Genomic DNA, 26,169 nt, shown 5'->3' with positions numbered 1-26,169 from the left:
ATGATGTCATATAGAAAAGATTTGAATATATATGGAACTTCAAGGCATCATTGAAGAGAGTCTTTAGTCAAACAACTCTTGTTCTGCTTTTTTATTCTAGCAGGGTTATTACACTGAAGTGGCTAGTGCAGAAATCAAAGACCTTTCTAAATGTTGATGTCAGTTAATCAGAGAAGGGTGATTTCCATAGATGATACGCTCTGCTAGAAAAAGCATAAAAATGGGAGCCAAAAGACCTAACTTCTACTTTTTAAACAAGGCACACTCCTCTGTGCCTCAATTTACCTATCTGTAAAGCAAAGCCTCAGGTGGAGGACCCCACATTGTTAATGATGCTGCTGTTTAGGTGAAACTCTGCCCAGATCAGCCTAAAGGGCCCTTTCTGGCCTCCTACACCTCAAATTCAGCATCCCATGGGATAATTAAGCTTATTGGGAATTCTAGTCAGAGAAATAATGCTCAAAGAAGGAAAGCTTCTATTGTAGGATGTGAAATAAAAGGAAGAAAAAGGAAAATATAAAAAGAAAGAGAAGATGACGATGGTGCAGTCAAAGCTTATAAGCTTAAACCCCACACTTAAAATCTCTACAAAATCCTGGGAGATAACATTCTCTCACCCACATCAGGACTTTAGGACAAGGGAGGAATCTTACTCCACAGAACAGTAAATAATTGAGGATTGAATACGAAGCATCCCTGTCATTAAAGGACCTCCCTCCATCCTTCCAGCCAGCAAAAATTTCACACTGCCCTCCCTTCTCCAGAGATCTCACCTCTCTACTGCTCAACAAACTCCCCCTAGCTGACTTTAGGAATTGCATCCCTCTCACTGTCTTCTGTAGCAGCGTTTGACTCCTAGACCACCGATTCAAGGTCTAGACCAACTGTGCATTTGCTAAGTCAAAGACCATTTCCTCATGGTTTCACTTTTAGTGACTCCAAAGAGTTAGCAGAGTTCTTCGAAATTCCACCGCGTTATGTTGAACGGAATGCATAGAGCAGTGGTTCTTAATTGAGGAGGAAGGGCCCAGCAATTGTGCCCCTCCAGCAACATTTGACAATGTTTTGTGACATTTTTGTTGTCACAAATGATGAAGAGGATAATACTGACATATGGCAGGTAGAGGCCATGGACACTGCCAAATATCCTACAATGCACAGAACAGCCTCCACAACACAGAATCAATCAGGCCCCAAATGTCCATAGTACTAAGGTTGAGAAACCAATATAGAAATTTATTTTCCCACTGTTACGAGTAAGTTCATCTCTCCTTCAAAGGCAAAGGAAGCTAGTCAGTTTAGCTTTTGAATAATAATTTTTTTCACCATACTATGTTTAAAAATAATTTGTACTTGTCTTTCCCTAGTTAAGGGGTTTTGGGTATAGAACTTTTAAGTGATGTCTGTGTTCCCTGAAGGATAATTAGTGACTTCTAGATTTCTAGCACTGTTATCTCTAACAGATTTACTTGCTAGGCTCTTAACAGTTACATGTCCCAGTGGCTCCGCAAATTCAACGTGTCTAAAACTACTTTGGCCACAGCTATAGCTTAGAACTTCATCCTTTCTCACCTGCATTCTACCTCCTAGTGAGTCATTAGATTCCAACAAAATCTTCTCTCATATTGCTCATTTCTGTGGCTAACCATATCAACCACCCCATTCTCCAGGTGTCACCTAATCCCCTACCCACATCCAATAGATCACCTGGTCCTGCAACCTGTTTCTCCTTAGCCCCTTCTCTCTCTCTCTCTCTTTCTCCCTCTCCCTCCCTCTCTTCTCCCCCTCCCTCCCTCCCTCCCCTCTTCCCTCCCCTATATTTCTCCTCTGGTTCAGTTCCTCAACACAGATATCTGGGTTAATTAAATAACTCCTTCTAACTATTCCTTTTTCCAAGCTGACCTTTCTAAAATCCATGCTGTACAAATCCATTCATACTTCTTCCCTATTTTAGGAACTTTTAAATACATTTCTTGGATTTCAGAATAATGTTCAACCTTTTACCTGGCTGAGATTATCTAACTCTTGCTTGTCTCTGTCCCATCTCTTTTCACTCTTCCATGTGGAATTCTTTGGTCTAACTTTTTTGAGCTACTTTGTGTTACTTCAGCACGTGCCCTGTCTCGGGGACTTCACACATGCTCTTTTCAGCAAAGAATACTCTTTTCCACATTTTCTTCTTGCCCAACACCTAATCATCTTGAAATCTCAGCTCTGACATGAACATCACTTCTCTGGGAGAGTGTCTCTGGATCACCAGAGCCATCCTTCACCATGTGTGTCCCTCAAATACCCTTGGAATAAAGGGTACTTTCATCACATAAATTTGTGACAGTTCCTCTCCCTGGAATTCATACCCAATATTAGAATATTACAAGTTCTGAAAAAAGACTGCCATAAAAAGATTTATTGATCTTTGATCCAATGTTTCCCAAACTTACTTGAACATTAAACTTATTTTTTCTGCAAACCTATTATCATCTTTTTTTGGAAAATTTTGCCTTCATCTGATTTAGGAAGAACTTCCTTTGCTCCTATAGGTACCCCAGGCATAGGTCTATTACAGTACTTTTCACACATCCCTATAATTGCAGAGTCATTTTCTAATAGGTCTCATGTACAGTAGACTGACTACAAATGCCTCAATAATAAAATAATCACCATGTTTTTATCAGCATTATACATCCAATACCTAGAACACATTTTAGATATCTGATAAATATTTGATAAATAAATACATTATTGGACAAAGGACAATCTAGTTCATTGCTATTAATAATTCACCTATGTTAAAGAGTAGGTGCATTTTTTGATTGATTGTTTTTGTTTGTTTATTCGTTTTTGATACAGAGTCTCACTCCATCACCCAGGCTGGAGTTCAGTGGTGTGATTTCAGCTCACTGCAACCTCTGCCTCCTGGGAGCAAGTGATTCTCCTGCCTCAACCTCCCAAGTAGCTGGGAGTACAGGTGTGCACCACCATGCCTGGCTAATTTTTGTATTTTTAGTAGAGATGGGATTTCACCATGTTGGCCAGGCTGGTCTGGAACTCCTGACCTTAGGTGGTGAACCCGCCTTGGCCTCCCAAAGTACTGGAGTTGCAGGCATGAGCCACTGTGGCCAACCAATATAATTGTTTTGATAACATATTTTAATATTCAAGATAGAATATAATTTATGATATTGACATGCTTTCTGAGAGTGCCATGTTTAAGTGAATTTCTTAATGTCATTATCCTGAAGATAAGGGTTTATGCTTGATCTGGCTTCTTAATCTGGGATTGGCATGGAAATCTTTTTATTGTTTTGGTAGTCAGTTTTGAATTTGTTGCTGTTGTTGTGTGTTTTGCTTTTTAAGAAGACCACAACTAAAGATCACAACTCAATTGTGAGTTATTTGGGGTCATTTTCTGCCCCAATGGCGGCTACTGAAACCAGTACAAACTGTCAGAGCAGTTTCATTAAAGGTATTAGGAGGCCCTTGGCTTTTTAATATTAAGCTCAAATCCAAAATGACCTTAAAAGGCAGTAACATTGAAGTCAGAAAATCTGTATTCTAGTTCAAATCACTTGTAGCATGATTTGGAGATGATCATTAAATCTCACTGATTCTTGTTTCGTCCAGTAACTTAGTATGCTGGTAAACTTATTCTCTGTCTTCTGAAGGTGTGAGAATTACATGAGATGATCTATGGAAAAACTGTGTAAGCCTGAAACCGTTCAACAAGGCACTCCCAAATGAAATGCAAGCCCCTCAAAGGGGGAGCTCATCACTTATTGATCACTCTCATGCTTAATACAATACCTGGAAAAAGAGATATTCATAAATATTGAATTAATTAATGCAGATAATAAAATGATAAAACAGTAGCCCTGAAGCTATGTTAATGCAATGGGAACAAAAACAAAACACATTTAAATATTGTACTAGTCCAGTCTCCCATTATTATAAAGAAATAGCTTCTGGGTGCTTTGGCTCACGCCTGTAATTTTAGCACTTTGGGAGGGCAACTTGGCAGGTGGATGGCTTGAGTATAGGAGTTCAAGACCAGCCTGGGCAACATGGCAAAGCCCCATCTTTATTAAAAAAAATACAAAAATTAGCTGGGTGTGGTGGGGCATGTCTGTAGTCCCAGCTACTCGGGAGGCCGAGGTGGGAGAATCACCTAGACCAGGGAAGTTGAGGCTGCAGTGAGCTATGATTACACCACTGCAATCCAGCCTGGGTGACAGAGACTCTATCTAAAAAGAAAGAAAGAAAGAGGAAGGGAGGAAAGGAAAGGGAAAGGGAAACAGAAGCGAAAAAGGAAAAGGGAAAGGGAAGAGAGAGGAAGGAAAGAAAGGAGGGAGGGAGGGAGGAAGAAAGGAAGGAAGGGAGGGAGGAAGGGAGGGAGGAAGGAATGAAGGAACGAACGAACGAACGAACGAAAGAAAGGCAGACCTGAGACTGGGTAATTTATAAAGAAAAGAGGTTTAATTGGCTCACGGTTCTGCAGGCTGTACAGGATCATGATGTTGGCATCTGCTCGGCTTCTGGAGAGACCTAAGGAAACTTAGAATCATGGCAGAAGGTGAAGGGGGAAGCAGGCAGGTCACATGGCCAGAGCAAGAGCAAGAGAGGGAGAGCATAAAGATGCCACACACTTTTAAATGACCAGAACTCATGAGAACTCACTATCGTGAGGACAGTACCAAGAGATGGTACTAAACCATTCATGGGAAATCCACTTCCATGATCCAGTCATCTCCCACCAGGCTGCATCTGCAACATTGGAGATTACATTTAAACATGAGATTTGAGTGGGGCACACATCCAAACTGTATCAAATATGTAAATATGTGCCATATTTATACATCTGCTTGTATATATGCCTATTGATGAAAGGCCTGAAGTAGATGAAAGGTGACCAAATTATGAAAATTTATAAGGAAAATTAAATGTCAATAAACATTAGAATCAAACAGAACCTTATATGATGTACAAGAAATTAATACTTTTTTTAAGTTCAGTGATAGCCAGATATAAGTCTATACCAAGAATAATTTTAAATGGTTAAAAATACATTCAAATATTCTTATAGCAATCAAGATATACAGAAGTCCAAATATAATTTGAAGTGGTTGGAAACATGGATGAACTTTACCTGAAGAAACTCTCTCCCAGCTCTCTGCAGGGGTGACAAAGCGATTTCGAACACAGTTATCTGTAGATGGGAAAAGCTAAAGCTCGGCCTACATTTGTTTGCAGTACAGGAGTCCCCGACACCCTGGCTTGCAGGTTTTGGAGGTGGTGAGCAGATTCAGCCATTGGTGGGCATCTTCTGGACACCATCATTTATAGGGCTGGGGAAGGTGAGGGCACTGAAGCCTGGGAAGATGCCTGCCTCCCAGGAAACAGGGAACACAGGCTCTTTTTCTCTTCAGTCCAAGGGGCCCACCCCATAGAGCCTACTGCCCTGTGTGGAAACTTGTAAGAAATGCAGAATTCCAGTCCCCACCCCAGACCTTCCAAATCAGAATCTGCTTTTTAGCAAGGTCCCAGGTGATCTGTGGACACATTCAAGTATAGGGAGCACTGGCCTTAGTGGTTGTTCTCAGCAGGACTGCTTGCTTTAGATGTATGGCTGGGGAGGAGCCCAAAAGACTCTTTTTGTGTGACACGAAGAGACTTGCCACACTCTGCACTTGCCTGGAGGATCCTGAGAACTTGGAGGCTTCACCTGCACCCTCAGTTGAGGGGTTCTAGCCTACAAGCCTGTTCACCAGGAAAATATTCCTCCTTTCCCTCTCACAACTTGCAGACCCACTACTAGTTAGGAGACCCCAAAAGCCTGCCTACATGTGTGCTGAGAACTTATTTCACTGTAATGGGTCAGAAAGATCTGGATGTTTGCAGACAAGTAACAGTGAGGAGAAAAAATGCACAAGGCCTTGAAGATGACTCAGCAGTTTGAAGGAGGAAAGAACAACACAATCAGAACAGGTGGCTCTCTGTGAGATAGTCTTAAAGAAAGAAAGACAAAGGACACTAAAAGAATATAATGCAAATTCCTAGGGAGACTAGGGAAATTATTACAAAGGAATGATCTGAGAAAAATAGAGTTCTTGAAACTCAAAAATATTGCTGAAAACTGAATAAGGATCTTGAAGCTCAGGTGGAAGATTAGCACACAGAGAAGAAAAACTCAAATAAATGGAAGTTATGCATGCTAAGTGAAAAATACATATAGAGGACACATCTTATTGTTGATAGAGGGTGAATAGTTTCAACCTTCTTGAAGAGTGATTTGCACAACTCATCTAATATTAAGCTGCATCTACCCTATTATAAAGTACTTGCAATTCTAAGAACTACTTTGGAGTATAAGACCTCACGTCTAAAAGCAAATGTTCAAAATGCTTGGTCATTACAAGCCCACTGTAATTGCAAAAAATTACTAACAACGTAAATGTCTATGAATATGGGATTAGTTAGGACATGTCCATAAATGGAATCCTACTTAGCCACTAACAAGAATAAGGAGATCTCTATATACTGACTTGGAATCTGTGTCCACAAAAATGTCATTAAGAGGATAAAAGCATATTATAGAAATTTATCTAGCATGACCTTGTTTTTGTTATAAAAATTTTCATGACATACGTATGTATGGATAAAAGTTTATATGTGCATGCTTTCATAAGCATAAAAATATTTAGAAGGATACCCTCACATGCTGTTGATAGAATTACTTCTGGAAAATGGGGGTGTTGGACAAAGTGTTCACTTCTTTGTGTGCTTCAAAATAAATCTGTGCAGTTCTGAGTTCTTTTACTTTATTTGAGTGGGTTTTTAAATATTTTCTAAATGTTTGATAATGAAAATTGCTTATTTAGATTAAAAATATTTTTAACTGTTAAAAAAGCTATAAAGAAATCAAAACACAAGGAGTCATTTATAAATAAACATGCTAAGTCAGTGGAATGGTTCACCAAGGCCTCAGCAAAGGCACAGAGTCAAGGCTAGGAAAAAACAAAAAACAGCAAAATTCCAATACCGTAGGAGAAGCCATTGGCAGTGTTTATAAAATTAGTAAAACACGAGTGAGGCCAAGGGATTAAAAAGCAACTGTGAGCAAAATTATTAGAAGTCATGAAAAACAATCTGATATCACTTTTTAAAGTTGAGCTCATTGTGGGTCAAATCAGAACCCACAGAGACAAAAGAGGTCATGTCCCCCAGTTATAACCATTTAAGAAACTAGTACAGAATATTTTAATCCAATGGATGGTACAGTTCTTTGTACAGTAAATTTTCAGTTTGGACTTAATGAAGACAACATAACTGTCACATAGTAAGCACTAGGATTGGGCAAGTTCTCTTCCAAATGCTTTATATATATATCCTCCAATAAGCACAACAATCTTAGGAGAAGTACAGTGCTACTCTTATTTCTATTTTATAGATGAAGGCCTCGAGACTTAGATTAAATAACTGGCCAGAGGTCACACTGGAGGTTGGTGGAAGAATCGAGACTTGAACTCCTGGCCCCCTGACATTGCTTCTGCCCTCAGAGTGGGGGCCATGGGCAGAGCCCCTACAACTCTTGACATCACATCCCTATGCCTTCATCACATAGTCTTGGCTTTTAAAGAACACTTGATCAAAGCAAAGAGGAGATACACTATTCATAAATTATTTTTATTATCTGATAACTGGCATATTCTATCTTAAATAAAACCTTCATTCTTAAATTAATTTCACAGGTAATTTAAGTGGTTACCTATACTCCTGAGAATCAGTGGGATAGAAAATAGGTAGTCCTACCATAGCATTAAGCAAATAAGTAAAATTAACATAAAATAGAATTAATTCAAAATTCAGAATAAGAGGACAGTACCCACCTCATCTCAACATTCATAATCTTGAACATATAGGAACTAGATTATTGTGTATCATAAAGAAGAATAGGTATATAGGAGATTTTACTCCATAGGTTACATTATGCAATTATACTTGCATTGATGCAACTTCTTACAAACCATAAACATTTTAAATAACTGACAACTCAAGCTAGATAGGCTAATCAGCATAAAACACTCAGAAATTTCTAAGTGATCTTATTTTCTAATGAGTGTCAATTGTAGGTTACAGATGACAACCAGATGGGATCAACCACAGGAACCAGGGTGAGGAGTTGAGATCAATGAATGGTGTGAAGAATCCCCTGGTTGAGCACTTGGTTTAAAGATAAAGATGTTCTCAGAAGAGATCACAGACAGAGATGTATCCTCAGTGTTCAGCACAGTTCATATGAAAGCGGATTCCAGCAAAGGGACCAAAGAATGTGTCCAGGGCTTCGGACAAAGTCTGTTCTGTATGAACCTTGCTACTGAATCAGGCACATGTCCTACCATGATCCGAGGAGGGTAAACTGCTGACCATGCAGATCTTCTGAGGTGGGCATAGCACAGGGCAGAGCCAGGATGTACCTCACATCTCCCCTGAGGTGGGAGCAGAGAGACTAGGCTTCCCTAGCTAAAGTCTTCTAGGATCCACATAAGAAGATCCCCATTTATGATCTCTTAAAAACCCTTATGTGGTGGGAGAATGGTCTCTGCCAAAGTATACACAAATCATGCAAATGGTGGTCCCTCAAGTGAGCCAGTTCCTGCTGCCCAGGGTTCTTGCACTCGGTGATGTTCCCTTGCTTGGTCTGCTCCACATTCCCCATCTGCCTTCTTATGTCCTGCTCTAGCGTAAGAATAATATCTCCCTAGGGTTATTATGAGGAATAAACTGCTCAGTACATTAGGAGGTTCTTGATGCATTAAGCACTCCATATTATTAACTATTATTATTAAATATGAATTTTTTACCAGATGCTATTTCAATGCTTCCCCACATTAGACTTCCTGGACCTTTCTATCTGGATTGATTACCCAATTCCGTCTTCCCTCCTCACTGACCACTGTTGTAACTTTGTGTTATATTGTGATGTGATCCCTCTAAACTGTCCAGTTGTCCCTCCAACCAGACAGAGGTTAATCACGAGGGGAGGGGATGTGTTATTAGGGCCCAGCACAGTGCCTTGCACATAGTAGGCACTCAACAAGCATTCAGTGAAGGAGTTAACAATTTGAAGGCCTCTCTTTCTCCTTTAAGAATTCAGGTTTTTCTTTGTCTGTTGTGGAAATAAGCTTTAAAAAAGCAGAGGTGAGTTTTTATGTAACTCTCTGGCCTGAAAGAGCACACTGCCACAGTATGCTTAACTGCTTGATTTATTTTGTACCTCAAGAAAAATGATCAGTAACATTGAATTGAATAGATACATAAGGCGGTCTCAAGGACATCCCTGAATAGTTTTCAAAGTAATCAATAATATTGCTGTGAAAATGTTGCCCAAATGAAGAGTTCTTGTCCAATGAATCTGTGAAGTAATAGACAGATAATTTTCTTTGTGAATATTTTTGTGGCCAAAGAAGAACGCATTATGTGAGGCAGCAGTAAAAACTTTTCTCAGTAGGTGAGAATGTTCCAAATTTGTTTCCTAGCAACAGGTTCTTCAAAGGAGCTGAAGGGTACACAATTTCAGAAGAATTTTCAGTGCTTAGTGACACATGTGAGATCTTGTCGGGTCAAACTATAGAATCCATCTAAGAAATTCAGTCCAATAAAAATGCATCAACCTCTTACCTGTATAAAGAGGAATTATCTGTATTATTTATGGGCCCAGAAATTTAATAATTTAACAATTTGTCAATCCATGAGCCCCACTCCTAACCGTCTTCACAGATAGTAAATGAGGAATTAGGTGGCTTGCTAAAACACGTAGAGATTTTTTAATAAGGATGTTGATTGGAGATACTGAGTAGTTGGAGGAATGAAAATTGGAGAAAAGCAATCTGGATGAGGAATTTGGGACAAGGGTACAGCTTTGACTGTCATAAATGGAAACATCTTACCCAAGCAAAACCTCCATAGCTACCTTCCCAGCTCCCATTTCATGGATTTATCATATGTTCTTAATTTGGTTTTACAACTTGGCCTTCTGATAATAATAATAACAACAGTAACAACACCAGGTAGAATTGGAGAGAGTGCTGGAGAGAAGAAATACAATAAGTCTGGTTGGCTAGTTCAATGGCTTAAGACTTTCATCATTTTCTTGCTTCTGGTTCACACTGACATGAGGAGGACTTTATCTAACTATTTTATATATATTATTTTATTTAACCCTTATGGCAATTCTTTGAAATAGCCACTAGTAATATTTCTATCAATCTCAGAGCATTGAACCAGTTTGCCCAAATCACACTACTATTATTAAGAAATGGCAGAGCTTGGAAAAACATTGATCACTGAAGTAATTAATCTGACCTATCCAGATCAGTGCAGGTGGTGTGGAAAGATCTTTCTGTAGGTCTGAGGACACCATGATTTGAGTGCTTAGCCTTAGAGATGATCTGGAATCACTTGAATCTCAGAATGCAAATAGTTCATATCAATCATAGGGACTTTCCTGCCATTTCCTATTAAACCTACTACACTAAAAAGTACCCCTTTCAATATAACCACAATAGGTCCAATAAATTATGGATTTGGAAGCAAGCTGAATTGTCTGGTGGGCTGTCACACTGAATAAATTACCTGCACAATTGGCCTTCCAAGCATAGGCACAGTCTAATTGTCCCTCCCCTTTCACCAACATCTTGAATAAAGAGAAACTTGGCATTGGTTTCAATCCCCCTCCTCGCATCTCCCACAAAAGCTTTCTATTTCTTGGAAAAGAAAACTGTCCATTTATCCTAATAAGTATGAGTTGAAAAAACCATAATCTTTAGGAGAAGTTTCATTTAAAGGAACAATGTGTCAGAACTTGGCCAACAAGAACAAGGTACAATGTCAGCATGAACCAGAAGCAAGAGAATGATGAGCATCTAAGCCATTGAATGAGCCAGCCAGACTTACCATGTTTTCTGTCTCCAAGATTGGACCTGGGAGACAAAGTGAGCATCAAGTAGTCTTGAAATTCTAGGATACTAAGGAGCAGGGAGCTGAGCATGTGATGAGATACAGCAGCTAGCATGAATGTTTTCTTTCTAGGCTACAGCCTCCTGTATCCCCAAGAAAATTCTCCCAATAAATACATATTCGTCTGTAGGCTAGGCTTCTCTTTCTCTTTTTTTTTCAGTCAGTGGCTTCGAACGTGACTCCTTTTTCATTTTGAATTGATTACTGTACAATTTTTTAACATTCTTTTTTTCTTTCTTTGTTTCAGAGGCTACTCTTTAAAGACAGGCATTTTACTTGCAGCAAAATGTAAGTACATTTCCTCCTTGAAATAGTATCTACTTCTCAGCTGTAATTCCTAAAGCCTCCTAATCTTTAAGGCTCCCATCTCACATTGCTGCATTTTTAAAGTCTGGCTCAACACACACAGCCAATCTAACATTTCATACTATTGATTTGTATAACATCATGGAACATTTCAGAAACCATTTTGGAAGCAGATTGAACTTAATTGTGGTTGTGACAATATTGCATCTAAAGCTAGATAAAAGTGAGGAGTAAAAAAATAGGCAATATTCATTTATATATTATGACCATGTGACACTAAACATTTAAATATTCAGTTCTCTCAAATGACTAATTTATTACTCTTTTCCCAGTTGCTCCTCACCGTGTAGTCACAGACTGTTTCTCGTTTACATGGTAGTAACCTTAATAATTCCTTCGTGTGTGTACTGTGTTATGGCCACTCGGTAAACCAGTATTCTCTCCAGAACTAATCTCCTGTGTATTATGTTTCTTTATTCTTAGTACTTCCAGTGTCTATACCCAAATTACAAATCCCCTCTATTCTGAAAGACCAAATAAAATTATAGCAGATCTGAACTGGGAGTTCTGAGTTTTGTCTTTGGAATTAGGGTGATTTTTTTTTCTTTTTTAATGAAATGAAGGTAAGAATAATTTTAACAAATGAAAAAAAGAAAGTTTCGTATGTCTCTGGTGTAATTTAATAATATCCAATTTCCAAAAGCAGGAGGTGGATTTAGCTTTAGTATAAAGACCCTAGCTGTTCAAAAGTAGCTCAAAATGTAGTAAGTTGCTTGTCACTAAGCAAGTAATCAACAACTATAAGGTAGATGTTTGAGTCATGTACCCTCATGGAGGATACATCAACTTCTAATTCATGTAGAATTTCCAGCAGAGAATGCATCTCAGTAGTCACTGAAGCATTTAATTAGACATTCTAGTACCTATCAGAATCCAAAGAGTACAGTTGAATTATATATATTATACATGTTCTAATAAATTCTCTTTTGAATCATTCAGTCCCTGAGAAGATTATGTGTTCAGCTGAACTGCAGGAAAAACTTAGTTTTTACTGATTTCCCTGGATGATGGTTTTTTGTTTGCTCTCTAGAATAAATTGATCCCACTGCTGTACATCAAATACTCAAGCGTTAGCACAAAAGACATTCACCCTCAAAACATTCAGATTTAATGTCAACGTATTACACATTCACTGATATTTTTTAAAATGTCAGTCTCTGTATTATCTTGCTTTAGTCTTTATTGCATTATCAAGACACCTGCACGCTATGAATGTTTTAAGCAGCTTTTACTAAGAAAGTCATGTTAGATTTTATGAGTAGTCTCCTTTTCATGTGCTATCATGAGTATATTGTTTGTACAAATGTTAGCTTTTGACTGTATTATTTCTTTTGAACACAGAAAGCTGTTCAGGGGAAATTGCCTATGTTTACTTTCTTGCATATTCATATTTGGTAGCTCTTTACCGTACTGTTACTGCCTATTTAGGTTTACTAGTATTTTAAATGAGTTAATGTTAAATACCAAAAATACTTGGTATGTACTAATCATGAAAATTTGATGAAGGGCAATTTAAGGCAGCATTTTAAGTTACTATATGTAAATTTAAACACCTACGTGTTACCCCAGGATCTCTTTATCAAAATTTCAGTTGAAAGCACCCTTTATCTTTCAGACTGCAAAAAAAAAAGGGTGGGGGGTGGCTATTTTACTTTAGAGGTCTCAATTTGTGATTGTTTTCTTTTCACATTTTTTTTTCTCAGAAACATACAGGGTGCTTAGTGACCTATTTCATTAGTAAATATTTTGAGAAGGAAGCTTGCACTGGGATTATACACAATCCAGACAAAATGGGTCTACCCAGCTCCCCAAGCAATCTCTGAGCAACTGGGGAAAGGTTGGTCTGACCCATGGAGTCACGGAAACATATTAAAATCACCAGGCAGTCTTGACTTGGGTTCTTTTTGGAAGCTACATTGAACCAGACCCTCTGGAGTTGACATTTTGTCCTAATGATGATTGTATTATTCAACCAATACAAATGGAAAACGACCTAATCAACGTTCCATTCAAACAAGACTTAAATCTATAGTGAATGACAGGAGACTTTCCAAGTAAAGGTCCTGGAAATGTATATGCAACACATAAAATCCCAACCCACGGATGGAGGACAGCTTTAGCCAAGTCAGGAAAATATGCCCCCATAGAGGAATAAGGCTGGCAATGGAAGGAACTCAGGAGCAAAGATCAAAAGGCCAATGGCTAAGTCCCAGTTCACTCCTTCGGTAGTACAACTTGGAGTATGTTACTTAACCCTTCGGTTTCAAAGTATCTTTTTGGGGAAGGAGAGAGGAAGGAAGACATTTTCTCCTGACCCCTTCGAAAGGTTGTTGTGATAATCACATGATATAATGTTTTGGAAAAATTTTACCATCTAAAAATGCTTTGTATTACCAATAATCTTATTAAATTATTGGAGACCCTCCCTGTTTTAGTGGGACTCCTTGGGGTTCTGGTGGCAAGCTTTGGGCCTTCAAATTAATGCTACACAATAGAAGAAAATAGAACACTATTGGGCCAGGTCAGTGCTCTGGAAAGACTTGCACCCACATTCTTTTTTTTCTTTTCAACCGCTCATATTCTTTAGGACCACTGCCTCTGGTGGAAGAGAATTATCTTCTGGGTGGTATGGGTGAGCAAGTTGCCAAAGAAACCTGAATTATCTAGAGGCCTGTAAAATGCGCAATTGCTTTTAAAGAGGCTTGGTGATATCGTGTGTTCCTTTCGATTTTTGGCAGTAACCATTTTCTGCAATTTGTGGTTTTGCAATTTCTCTTTTCACAGACAACACCCTGGCTCTCATTCAATGCCCCATTGGTGGGGGTGAGGTGGGGAAAAAGAAAGATTCCCTGGGGCCCTGACTGCTCCAGAAAAAGAAGGAAATGTTGATGAAATAAGTCAGAGAAGAACGCTGGAGACTAGTGGAAGCTGGTTGGTTATGGGGGAAGAAACAACTTTTAATAAATTGCATAGTGTGGCTAGGATTTTAGCTGGGGCTTTCATTGTCTGGGCAAAGACGTTTTCTCTTAATTCTTCTTGCCTCTCCACTGAGCTTTGTTTGGGTTACAATGTCAATCTTTTTTCTTCATTTTTTTCCTGTATTCAACAAGCCTAGAGCAGTCTCTTTCACTGGCTCCTTGGCCTCTTCTAGAGGGATTTTCTTTAAATATTCCATCTCTAAGTATCCATTTGCCAATTACATTAACTTGGTTTGTGTAATTTAGCTCAAGAGCTATGCATCAGAATTTTTTGCCCTCATTCTGGGTGCCTTTTCTTCCCCTTCCCTATGGCTTTAATGCCCTTTGCAGAGGAGGTCTATGGCCAGCAAAGCAGTACAGGGATGTAGCATTTATCTAGGCAAGAGTGATTTGTTCTGTTTCTATTCATCGCCTCTGGAAAGGGTTTGCAGACTTTTGTTTGCTTTTTTATGGCTGCTAGGCACTGTGCTGAAGGATTTAAAGTTGCATCCAGTGTTAACCTTGTATTCTTTCTCTGTTCACTTTTTTATATCAAAACAGTCTTCTGTTTCCAAAGGAGTGGATTCCCAGGGCCTATGCCCATCGTTCTTGGGCTTTCCATGCACAAAGCCTACGTATTTCTTCTCTTGTCATGACCTAAATGTCACTGCTTCTTGTACTTCTAAAAGGACAATAAAGGTAATTGCTACTCATATGTTAATTACAATCCCCCAAATTTCACGTATTTCGGGAAAATATGATTTTACTGTGTGTGTGTGTTGTAAACGTTTAGGGAATTACTTCTGTTATGGAATCATAAATCATGGAACTTTAATTTTGGAAGATGCTTTCAATATGATGCAGTTCAGCAGCCCACCCCTAGCTGTCCTTACAACATCTTCTCTCGAAGCCCTTCCTCTATCTCATATGGTAGCCTAATCCATTTTTTAATAGCTCAGTATTCAAACTTTCTTTCGCTAACCTGAGATAACCTCCCTCTGACTTTGGGTCATTTGTGCTAGTTTATCCTTTCTGGAGCAGCTCAGAAGAAGTTGACTCCTTCCCCACATGACAACCTTCCAAATATTTTGGAATCTGATCCCGTATATTCTCTGAGTCTTCCTTGTCCAGGCTAAACATCCTCAATTCCTTCAGTCATTCTTCACATGACTTGATTTAGTTATCCTTTTCCATTTATCCCAGTTGCATTTTTCAATGCTCCTTTTAAAATGTTACAGACTGAACTGAAAAGGATACTGCTGAGATGGCTGACCAGTATAGAGCTTCTAGAAAAAACAAAAACAAAAAGAAATTCTCGTTCTGGTGTGTTCGTTTTATTACAATAACTAAGAGCACATCAAAAATTTTAACAGCACTTTAGTCCGGAGGTTAATCTAAACCCCCTAGATACAAAAGCTGCTATAAAAACAGATTTTTCAGTCATGTATCTTTGCACTTGGTTTTGAATATGATGCCAAATACATTTATCCATGCAACACTTAGTAATTTCAGAATATAAGTAATACTATTAGGAGTTTTTTGAATTTAAATTATTTTAAATCCTTTGTCAGTTTGATCTGCCACTTGGCTTCATTCAAGAGGTTGGTAAAGACAGTGAATATCTGGATTTTAAGCTCCTCAAAGGTAGAACCATGTTTTATTCATCTTTGTCTCTCCTGAAATGTCTGTGATATTCTCTTAAACAACCAGATGCTCAGTAAATGCTTACATTAACTCAATCAACAGAATCAAACACAAAGTAGCTTTCCAACACCCAGACTGGGACCTATCTTTAGACTGATATCTGTGCCTTTTAGAAACTAAGATAAATACTTAAAATACACTATACTGCTAATGCTTGGCAATTTTGTAGCATTGTAGAGTTAACTAATAGTGCCACCTCAAGGGCTAGATAGTCTGAATTCTAATCTTGCTAGACTTTACTGGTTATGTGCTTTAGAGCAAATTAGATCACCTTGTTTGTTCCTGACAAATAAAATATGGTAATAAATTATTTGTATCTGCCTCATAAGGTGTTTGTGAGGCACGTAAATGCATACTCAAATTACACGTAAAGAATATAGAAAAAATTCTGGTAATATAAAAATAATAATAGTAGTAATAGTTGTATTGTTGTTGCTTTTGTTATTATTTTCAATATATGCTAATAGAACCACCCAATCCTAAGAGGAACAAAAAACAACTTTGATATAACTTGTTCATATTAAACCCATATTGACTTCAACTCATAATTTTATTATGAAAATGCTAGTGTGATCTGAATGTAACCGACTGCTTCATGGGCCATTTAAGCTCAGACATGCATTTGAAAATGGAAAATCAAAACATCTAAAAAGATGACAACAATGTACACTTTTGCTAAAGTCCTTCAAAGGGAAATTATGTTACATTCCACAGCAAAATATTCTAAAGATCTTCTTAACCCAAATTTCTCATTTTGAGTAACAACTCAAACGTTTTACCATTCTCTCTGTGCTTTATAAAAACAAAATGTGCCGTTTTGTTCTTGTTTTTTTCTCACTTACCTCTTCTCTCCTAATCATGTCCAGTTCTCCAGAACTACTAAATTACTAGCCTAATCTTTTCTGTCTACAACTCCTCCATTCCCTGTATAATTTTATGTGGCACTTCCAGGTGGCATGTGAAAAGATGTGTATGTTTGCCTGTGTGTACATGTGTGTGTACATTATATATTATATGCCTATATATAATATATATTATGACTTTCACTGATATAATAGATGTGTAACAAAATTTATGATTGATGAATGAATATAGTTTCCATGTAAATGTGGTTGATATTTATATATATGTTAATGAGTAAGACAAAAATGAAACAGAAAAGATATACATCACAGGTCCACTCTTCCTCAATAAATGTGAACAACTTCTTTGCTAAACTGGATAATAGTTTTGAACACAGTTGAATATTTCCTCAAATTTCCATGTTACAATATGACAGCTATAGACAGAACATTCCTTTTTGTTTAATCTGCATTATTAACATTCTCATCACTTTCTTAAATGTAGACAATCAACAAAACAATAAATCAAGACCTGGTTGGTAGCATTTGCCAATTTCTGTGGTGTAAATGCTGCTGCCATGGCCATTTTCAAGTTACCAACATGATGTCACTAAATGTGTAATTAGGAAGATGTGCAGTAACACACCTTTATATGGTATTCACACCATATGCATACAAAACGTTCAAATAAACTAAAAGACATAGGTAATTTAAAATGCAGCAAAATAATTAAGAAGTGATGAGTTTTTAGCATTTATTTCCTTTGGGGTTTTTTTTTTTTTTAGCTTTTATTTTAGGTTAACAGGTACATGTGCAGGTTTGTTACATAGGTAAAATAATGTTACAGGAATTTGTCGTACAGATTATTTTATCACCCAGGTACTAAACTAATACCCAATAATTATTTTTTCTGATCCTCTTCTTCCTCCCACCCTCCACCCTCAAGTAGGTCCCAGTGTCTGTTGTTCCCCTCTTTGTGTCCATAAGTTCTCATCATTTAGCTGCTACTAATAAGTGAGAACGTGCAGTATTTGGTTTTCTGTTCCTGCATTAGTTTGCTAAGGATAATAATCTTCAGCTCCATCCATGTTCCCACAAAAGACATCATCTCATTCTTCTTTATGGCTGCATAGTATTCCATGGTATATATGTACCACATTTTCTTTAACCAATCTGTCATTCATGGGCATTTGGGTTGATTCCATATCATTACTATTGTGACTAGTGCTGCAATGAACATTCACATGCATGTGTCTTTATGGTAGACTAATTTACATTCCTCTGGGTATGTACCCAGTAATGAGATTGCTGGGTTGAATGGTAGTCCTGTTTTTAGCTCCTTGAGGAATAACCACACTGCTTTCCATAATGGTTGAATTAATTTACACTCCCACCAACAGTGTCTAAGTGTTCCCTTTTCTCTGCAACCTTGCCAGCATCTGTTATTTTTTTACTTTTTACTAATAGCCATTCTGACTGGTATGAGATTGTATCTCACAGTGGTTTTCATTTGCATTTCTCTAATGTTAGTGATATTTGACTTTTTTTTCATATGCTTGTCAGCCACACGTATGTCTTCTTTTGAAGTGTCTGTTCATGTCCATTGCCCACTTTTTAATGCTTGCTGTTGTTGTTGTTTCTTATAAACTTGTTTAAGTTCCTTACAGATGCTGGATATTAGACCTTTGCAAGATGCATAGGTGGCAAATATTTTCTCCCATGCTGTAGATTGTCTGTTTATTCTGTTCATAATTTATTTTGCTGTGCAGAAGCTTTTACATTTGATTAGATCCCATTTGTCAACTTTTGCTTGTGTTGCAATTACTTTTGGCAACTTCATCATGTCATTTTTGTCCATTCCTATGTCCACAATGGTATTGCCTAGGTTGTCTTCCAGAGTTTTTATAGTTTTGGGTTTTGCATTTAATTCTTTAATCTATCTTTAGTTGATTTTTGTACATGGTGTAAGGAAAGGGTCCAGTTTCAATCTTCTGCATATGGCTAGCCTGTTACCCCAGCACCATTTCTTGAAAAGGGAGTCCTTTTCTCACTGACGGTTTTTGTCAGCTTTGTCAAAGATCAGATGGTTGTAGGTGTGCAGCCTTATTTCTAGGCCCCTTATTCTGTTCCATTGGCCTATGTGTCTATTTTTGTGCCAGTACCATGCTATTTTGGTTACTGCAGCCCTGTATTATAGTTTGAAGTTGGCTAAGGTGATGACTCCAGCTTTGTTCTTTCTGCTTAGGATTGCTGTAGCTATCCAGACTCTTTTTTGGTTCCATATGAATTTTGAAATCGTTTTTTCTAATTCTGTGAAAAATGCCTTTGGTAGTTGGATAAAAATAGCACTGAATCTGTAAATCAGTTTAGGCAGTATGGCCATTTTAATCATATTGATTCTTCCTATCCATGATCCATAAGCATGGAATGTTTTTCCATTTATTTGTGTCATCTCTGATTTCTTTTTTTTTTTCTTTTCTTTCTTTCTTTGTTTTTTTTGAGATAGAGTCTCACTCTGTCACCCCGGCTGGAGTGCAGTGGCATGATCTTGGCTCACTGCAACCTCTGCCTCCCAGGTTCAAGCGATTCTTCTGCCTCAGCCTCCCGAGTAGCTGGGACTACAGGCATGTGCCACCACCCCTGGCTAGTTTTTTGTATTTTTAGTAGAGACATGGTTTCACCATGTTAGCCAGGATGGTCTCGAACTCCTGACCTCATGATCTGCCTGCCTCGGCCTCCTAAAGTACTGGGATTACAAGAGTGAGCCACCGCGCCCGGCCCTAATTTCTTTGAGCAATGCTTTGTAGTTCTTATTGTAGATATCTTTCACCTCCCTAGTTAGCTGTATTCCTAGATATTTTATTCTTTTCGTGGCAATTGTGAATGGGATTGCATTCCTGATTTGAATCTTGGCTTGGCTGTTGTTGGTGTATAGGAATGCTACTGGTTTTTGAACATAATTTTGTATCCTGAAACTTTGCCAAAGTTGTTTATTGGCTGAAGGAATTTTTAGGCCAAGACTGTGGGGTTTTCTAGATATGGAATCAGGTGGTCTGCAAACAGGGGTAGTTTGACTTCCTCTCCTCCTATTTGGATGCCCTTTATTTCTTTCTCTTGCCTGATTGCTCTGGCCAGGACTTCCAATACTATTAGGTTGGTGCGAAAGTAATTGTGGCGTTTACATTTACTATAATGGCAAAAACTGCAATTACTTTTGCACCAACCTAATACATTGACTATGAGGAGTGACAGAGGGCATCCTTGACTTGTGCCAGTTTTCAAGGGAAATGCTTCCAGCTTTTGCCCTTTAAGTATGATGTTCTCTGTGGGTTTTCATGGATGGCTCTTACTATTTTGAGCTATGTTCCTTCACTGAGAGTTTTTAACATGAACTGATGTTGAATTTTATTGAAAGCCGTTTCTGCATCTATTGAGATAATCATGTTGTTTTTGTCTTTAGTTCTGTTTATGTGATGAATACCATTTATTAATTTACATATGTCGAGTCAACCTTGCATACCAGGGATGAAGCCTACTTGATTGTTGTGGGTTAGCTTTTTAAAATGCTGCTGGATTTGGTTTGCAAGTATTCTATTAAGGACATTTGCATCAATGTTCATAAAGGATATTGGCCTGAAGTTTTTATTGTTGTTGTGTCTCTATCAAGTTTTAGTATCAGGATGATGCTGGCCTCATAGAATGAGGTGAGGAAGAGTTAGTTCCCTCTTCAATTTTTGGAACAGTTTCAGTAGGAATTGTACCAGCTCTAAACACTCACATCTTTTACATCTCTTTGTACATCTGGTAGAATTCTGCTGTGAATTCATCTAGTCCTGCCCTTTTTTTAATCAGTAGGCTATTTATTACTGATTCAATTTTGGAGCTCATTATTGGTCTGTTCAGGGAATCAATTTCTTCCTGGTTCAGTCTTGGGAGGATGTATATGTCCAGGAATTTACCCATCTCTTCTAGGTTTTCTAGTTTGTGTGCATACAGGTATTCATGGTAGTTTCCGATAGTTATTTTTATTTCTGTGGGGTCAGTGGTAACATCCCTTTTGTCATTTCTAATTGTGTTTATTTGGATCTTCTCTCTTTTCTTCTTCATTAGTCTAGCTAGTAGCTTATATATCACTAATTTTTATAACAAACCAACTCCTGGATCTTTTGGAATGGTTTTTTTTGTGTCTCAATTTCTTTCAGTTCAGCTCTGATTTTGGTTATTTCTTGTCTTCTGCTAGCTTTGGGGTTGGCTTGCTCTTGCTTCTCTAATTCATTCAGTTGTGATGTTAAGTTGTTAATTTGAAATCTTTCTAACTTTTTGATGTGGGAGTTTAGTGCTATAAATTTCCCACTGAAGGCTGATTGAACTGGGTCCCAAAGATTCTGGTATGTTTTATCATTGTTCTCATTAGTTTCAAAGAACTTCTTGGTATCTGCCTTAATTTCATTACTTACCCAAAAGTCATACAGGAGCACGTTGTTTAATTTCCATGTAATTGCATGACTTTGAGCAGTTTTTTTAGTCTTGACTTCTATTTTTACTGTGCTGTGGTCCAAGAGTATGTTTGCTATGATTTCAGTTCTTTTGCATATGCTGATTGTTTTATGTCTAATTATGTGGTCGATTTTAAAATATGTGCCATGTGGTGATGAGGAGAATGTATATCCTGTTGTTGAGGACAGAGTTCTGTTGAGGTCTATCAGACCCATTTGGTCCAATGTTGAGTTCAGGTCCTGAACATTTTTGTCAATTTTCTGCCTCAATGATCTGTCCTCAAAAATACTGTCAGTGGAGTGTTGGAGTTTCCCACTATTATTGTGTGGGAATCTAAGTCTCTTTGTAAGCCTCTAAGAACTTGCTTTACGAATCAAGGTGCTCCTGTGTTGAGTATATATATATATATTTAGGATAGTTAGACCTTCTTATTGAATTGAACCTTTGCTATTATGTAATGCCCTTCTTTGTCCTTTGTGATCTTTGTTGGTTTAAAGTCTGTTTTGTCTGAAATTAGGGCAGCAACCCCTGCTTTTTTACTAATTTCCATATGCTTGGTAGATTTCCTCCATCCCTTTATTTTGAGCCTATCGGTGTCATTATTTGTGAGATGGGTCTCATGAAGACAGCATACCATGAGTCCCCTGTATTTAATGTAAGTTGTTTAACTGTAAGTTTGAATAATTTAATTTGTAACAATGATTGTGTTTAAGAAATATACAAATTCTTGAAAATCTGACAATTGCTCCCCGGCAAACTGGTACAAATCTAGCATAACACTGATCCTTCCTCTTTAGAGAGCAGTGAGGGTAGGAAATGGGAAGAAGAGATTGGGATATGATTGTGAATATTAAGTTGATTTTTTTCTCAAGTTACAATTTTTAAAAAATCTGTTTTAGACTTTTGCCAAGATCAGAGACAATCTCCTAAGTCTTCAGCAGGCAGTTTCTACCATCCTTGCCATGAAAATGTTTTCATCTTTAGTATTGATTATGATTCAAAGATTTCATCATTCTATCTTTTCTAAACAATTTTTTAGACTACAAGAATCACAAGTTAAAGAGAATGAGGAGGAGAGGATTGTAAGATATAGATATTTAATGAAATCCACAAATAGAAAAAAAAAGTTCAGTTGCATCATGTTAATCTGAACTGCAGAGCTCCATATGAAATGGAGAGAGGTTGGTTAATGGCTGGAGGGAAAAGATCTAGTGTTCAATAGTGAAGTAGAGAAAGGTAGTTCACAATAATATGGTGCAATAGTTCAAAATAGCCATAAGCTAACAATTGAAGTGTTCCCAACACAAAGGACAAATGTTTGAGGTGATGGATATCCCAATTACCCTGATGTGATCATTACAACATTGTATGCATGTATCAAAATATCACTTTCACTCCATAAATGTGTGCAACTTTTTAAATGTATCAACTTTTTAAAAGCTAAAATACATATTTTTAAAAAGGAATCAGAGCTGCTCTCTTCTCTCTGGGGCCTCGTGGTATCACCTACCTCTGTTGACCAGGCCAATCTATTTACTCTCCAGATTGCATATGTCCCAAAATGGCAGCTACAGGCATCAAGGATTAGACATTTTAGCTCCTCTTTCCACTTGGGAAATCCACAAGGATTTCTAAACTCCAAAGAAAAAAAATTCACATGGTTCAAGTCTTTTTTCCTTGTCAGGCTACTGGTCAGCATACAAATGGGGTTCCTCAGATTGAAACACTTCTGGTTCCATTAGATGTGACTCTAGCAGAGTTGTGGGAAGGGATAGGGTCAGAGGAACATCCAGGACTATGGACAAGGACAGCTTACACATTCGGGAGCTGTGAATAGAAAAACATAATGATTGACATTTTTAGTATAGTATCCACAGGCTTTTTCATTAAAAAGAAGAAGCGTTATGAAATCTTTCAAACATAGAGGAAAATAATATAATGAGTAACTATGTTTTGTCATGCACATTTAACTAATTTGAGTACATCAATTTTTGGTTCAGATTTTTATAGATTTTAAAGAAATAAATTATTTTAAATATAATTAAATCTTTATATGCCCCCTTTCCTGATCTGATTCTGCTCTATCATTCTCCCACAAAAAATCACAATCCTGTATGCTTATCCTTGTTTTTCTCTATCAGTGAGCAATATCCATCATTGCTTCATAATTTTTAAGTTTTCATAAATGATACCAAGCCATATGTGCCATTCTGTATTTTTTTTTCAGTCAACATTATGTTTTTGAGATTTATCCAACTGGACATGTGGGTATGATTTGCTATTTTATCTCTAGATAGTATTCCATTGCATGAATATATTACTATTTTCATTCATTCATTCATTCTATTGGTGAAAAATTAGGTTGTTGCCAATTTTTGCTATAAAAAAATACTGCAATGATTATCCTTGTAGCCTCATGTACCTGGGCAGAATTTTCTCCAGGATACTAAGATGTAAACTTATTGGATTATAAGGTATATATCTCATTAATATTACCAGATATTGCCAAATTACCCTCCTAGGGTTGGCCAGTTTACATTCCTATGAGTAGGTATGTAAGTTTCGGTTTCCCCAAGTCTTTGCCAACATGGGTTATTTTCAGACCTCAAAATTTTTCTTCAATATGATGGGAGTAAAATGGTGTGTCATTTTTCCAGTTTTCAATTCCCAAATTTCTAGTGAAATTGAGCATCTTTTAATATGTTTCTTGGTCATATTTTTGTGAATTGCTTATTCACATATTTTACTATTTTTTAATGAGTTACTATTTTATTTTTATGGTTTTGTATAAGTTAATTATCTCTTCCATTTAGTAATCTATTGTATGTTATATGCAAATACATTTTCCAACTCTGTTGTTGGCCTGTTTTTTTTTAACTTTTTGTAGAATAATTTTAATTATAGAGACATTGACATTCTAACATAATCTATATTTTTAAGATTTTCATTTAAGACTTTTTTAATTTCCTACTTTGATGATGTAAAGATATGCTTCTGTACATTGTTATGTAAGTTTTAAAGTTTTGATTTCACATTTGTGTTTTTTATCCATATGAAAGTTACATTTTCTGGAGGCTGAGGCAGGAGGATCACTTGAGCCCAAGAGTTCAAGTCTGTAGTGAGCTATGATTGCGCCACTGCACTCCAGCTTGACCAACAGAGTGAGACCCTGTTCTAAAACAAACAAACAAACAAACAAAACAACAAAAAAAAGAAAGTTATATTTTGTATGCTGTGAAGTAGGGGGTCTAACTTTATATTTTTCTTACGGAAAATCAACTCATCCAGCATGATGTAACAAATAAATAGTCCATGATTTCCCCATGGAATTGCTATGCTATCTCTATCATGAACTTGCTTTCCATATGTCTGGATCTGTTTCTGAGGAATCTACTCTGTTCAAATAGCCTATTGATCATCGTCTGACCCAAAGGCACATTCTCTTAAAATACTGTAGCATTAAATTACAGCAATCTCCCCTTATCCATGAGGAGTAAGTTGCAAGACCCCTAGTGGATGGTTGAAACTGCAAAAAGTACCAAAACCTATACTATATATACTATGTCTTTTCCTATGCGAGTGGACCTATGATAAAGTTTAATTTATAACTTAGGTACAGTAAGAGATTAATAACAATTAATAATAAAATAGAACAATTAAAACAATATGCCAGTATCACTAGTCTTGTGCTTCGGGGCCATTATTAAGTAAAATAAGGATTACTTGTAAACATAAGCACTGCAATACCATGGATACTCTCACATTCAATTTCATAACCAAGATGGCTATTAAGTGACTAAGGGGCAGGTAGCATATTCAGTGTGGATATGCTGGACAGAGAGAGGATTCACGCCAGGCTGGGACAAAGTGGGATGGTGTGAGACTTCATCACCATACTCAGAATGGTGTACCATTTAAAATGAACAGTTATTTATTTCTGGAATTTTTCATTTAATACTCTTGGTATACTGTTTGACCACTGTTAACTTAAACCACAGAAAATGAAACTGTGAGTAAGGTAGGACTGCTGTAATTTTTCATAGCTGATAGGACAAGATTCTGTACCTAGATCTTTTTCTTCAATATTGCCTATATCTTCTCTGTCTTTTAATTTCTTGTGTGACTTTTAAGATTGGTCTGTCAATTTCCACAAAAATCTCTGTAAGAATTTTGATGAAATTATATAGAATTTATATTCAGGAGAATTGGCATCTTTGTTATACTGTACTATTCCATCCATGGGTATAACATATTGTATAATATACTTAATCTTTTATAAACTTTAAAAATGTTTTACAGTATTCTCTACAAAACTCTGAAACATGTTTTGATGTATTTATTAGTATAGGTTTTTATGTGAATGATCTTTATTCTATACTTTTAAAAATAGTTATTTTGCTATCTAGGAATACGATTGATTTTCATGTTTGATTTTTAATCCAGCAACGCTACTAATTTCTCTAATTTTTTAATGGTATCTCTGTAGATTATTCAAAGATTGTCTACAATCATATACTCTGCAAATAAGAATAATTTTGTATCATGCTTTCTAAAATTCTTTGAGCCTCTGATTTTGTTGGTTTTATTGCATTGCCTTGGGTCTTCAATTCATGTTGAATACCAGGATGATGACAGCCGTTCTTGACTTGTCTCGGACTTTAATAAGAATTTATTTAAAATTTCACAGTTAGGAATAATGCGTGCTGTACGTTTTTTGTTAAATGACTTCTATTAGGTTAAGAAAAAGTCTTCTCATTCCTTATTTACTAGGATTTTTTTTAAAAAAATGA

General features: G+C 37.0%; 1 protein-coding gene across 5 annotated transcripts in view; it reads left to right on the top strand.

The window, feature by feature from the left end:
* ANKFN1 (ankyrin repeat and fibronectin type III domain containing 1) overlaps positions 1-26,169 on the top strand; it is a 350,740-nt gene that overhangs the window by 59,347 nt on the left and 265,224 nt on the right. For all 5 annotated transcript variants that reach the window (XM_054535672.2, XM_054535674.2, XM_024235192.3 and 2 more), the window contains one exon: positions 11,261-11,301. In XM_054535672.2, the coding sequence (XP_054391647.1) occupies positions 11,261-11,301 (41 nt within the window). The remainder of the gene's footprint in view (positions 1-11,260; positions 11,302-26,169) is intronic.

The sequence above is a fragment of the Pongo abelii genome, chromosome 19 (assembly GCF_028885655.2).
Source record: "Pongo abelii isolate AG06213 chromosome 19, NHGRI_mPonAbe1-v2.0_pri, whole genome shotgun sequence".
Classification (NCBI taxonomy): domain Eukaryota; kingdom Metazoa; phylum Chordata; class Mammalia; order Primates; family Hominidae; genus Pongo; species Pongo abelii.
The sequence above is the reverse complement of the archived record's forward strand: the minus strand, read 5'-3'. Positions and strand labels throughout refer to the sequence as shown.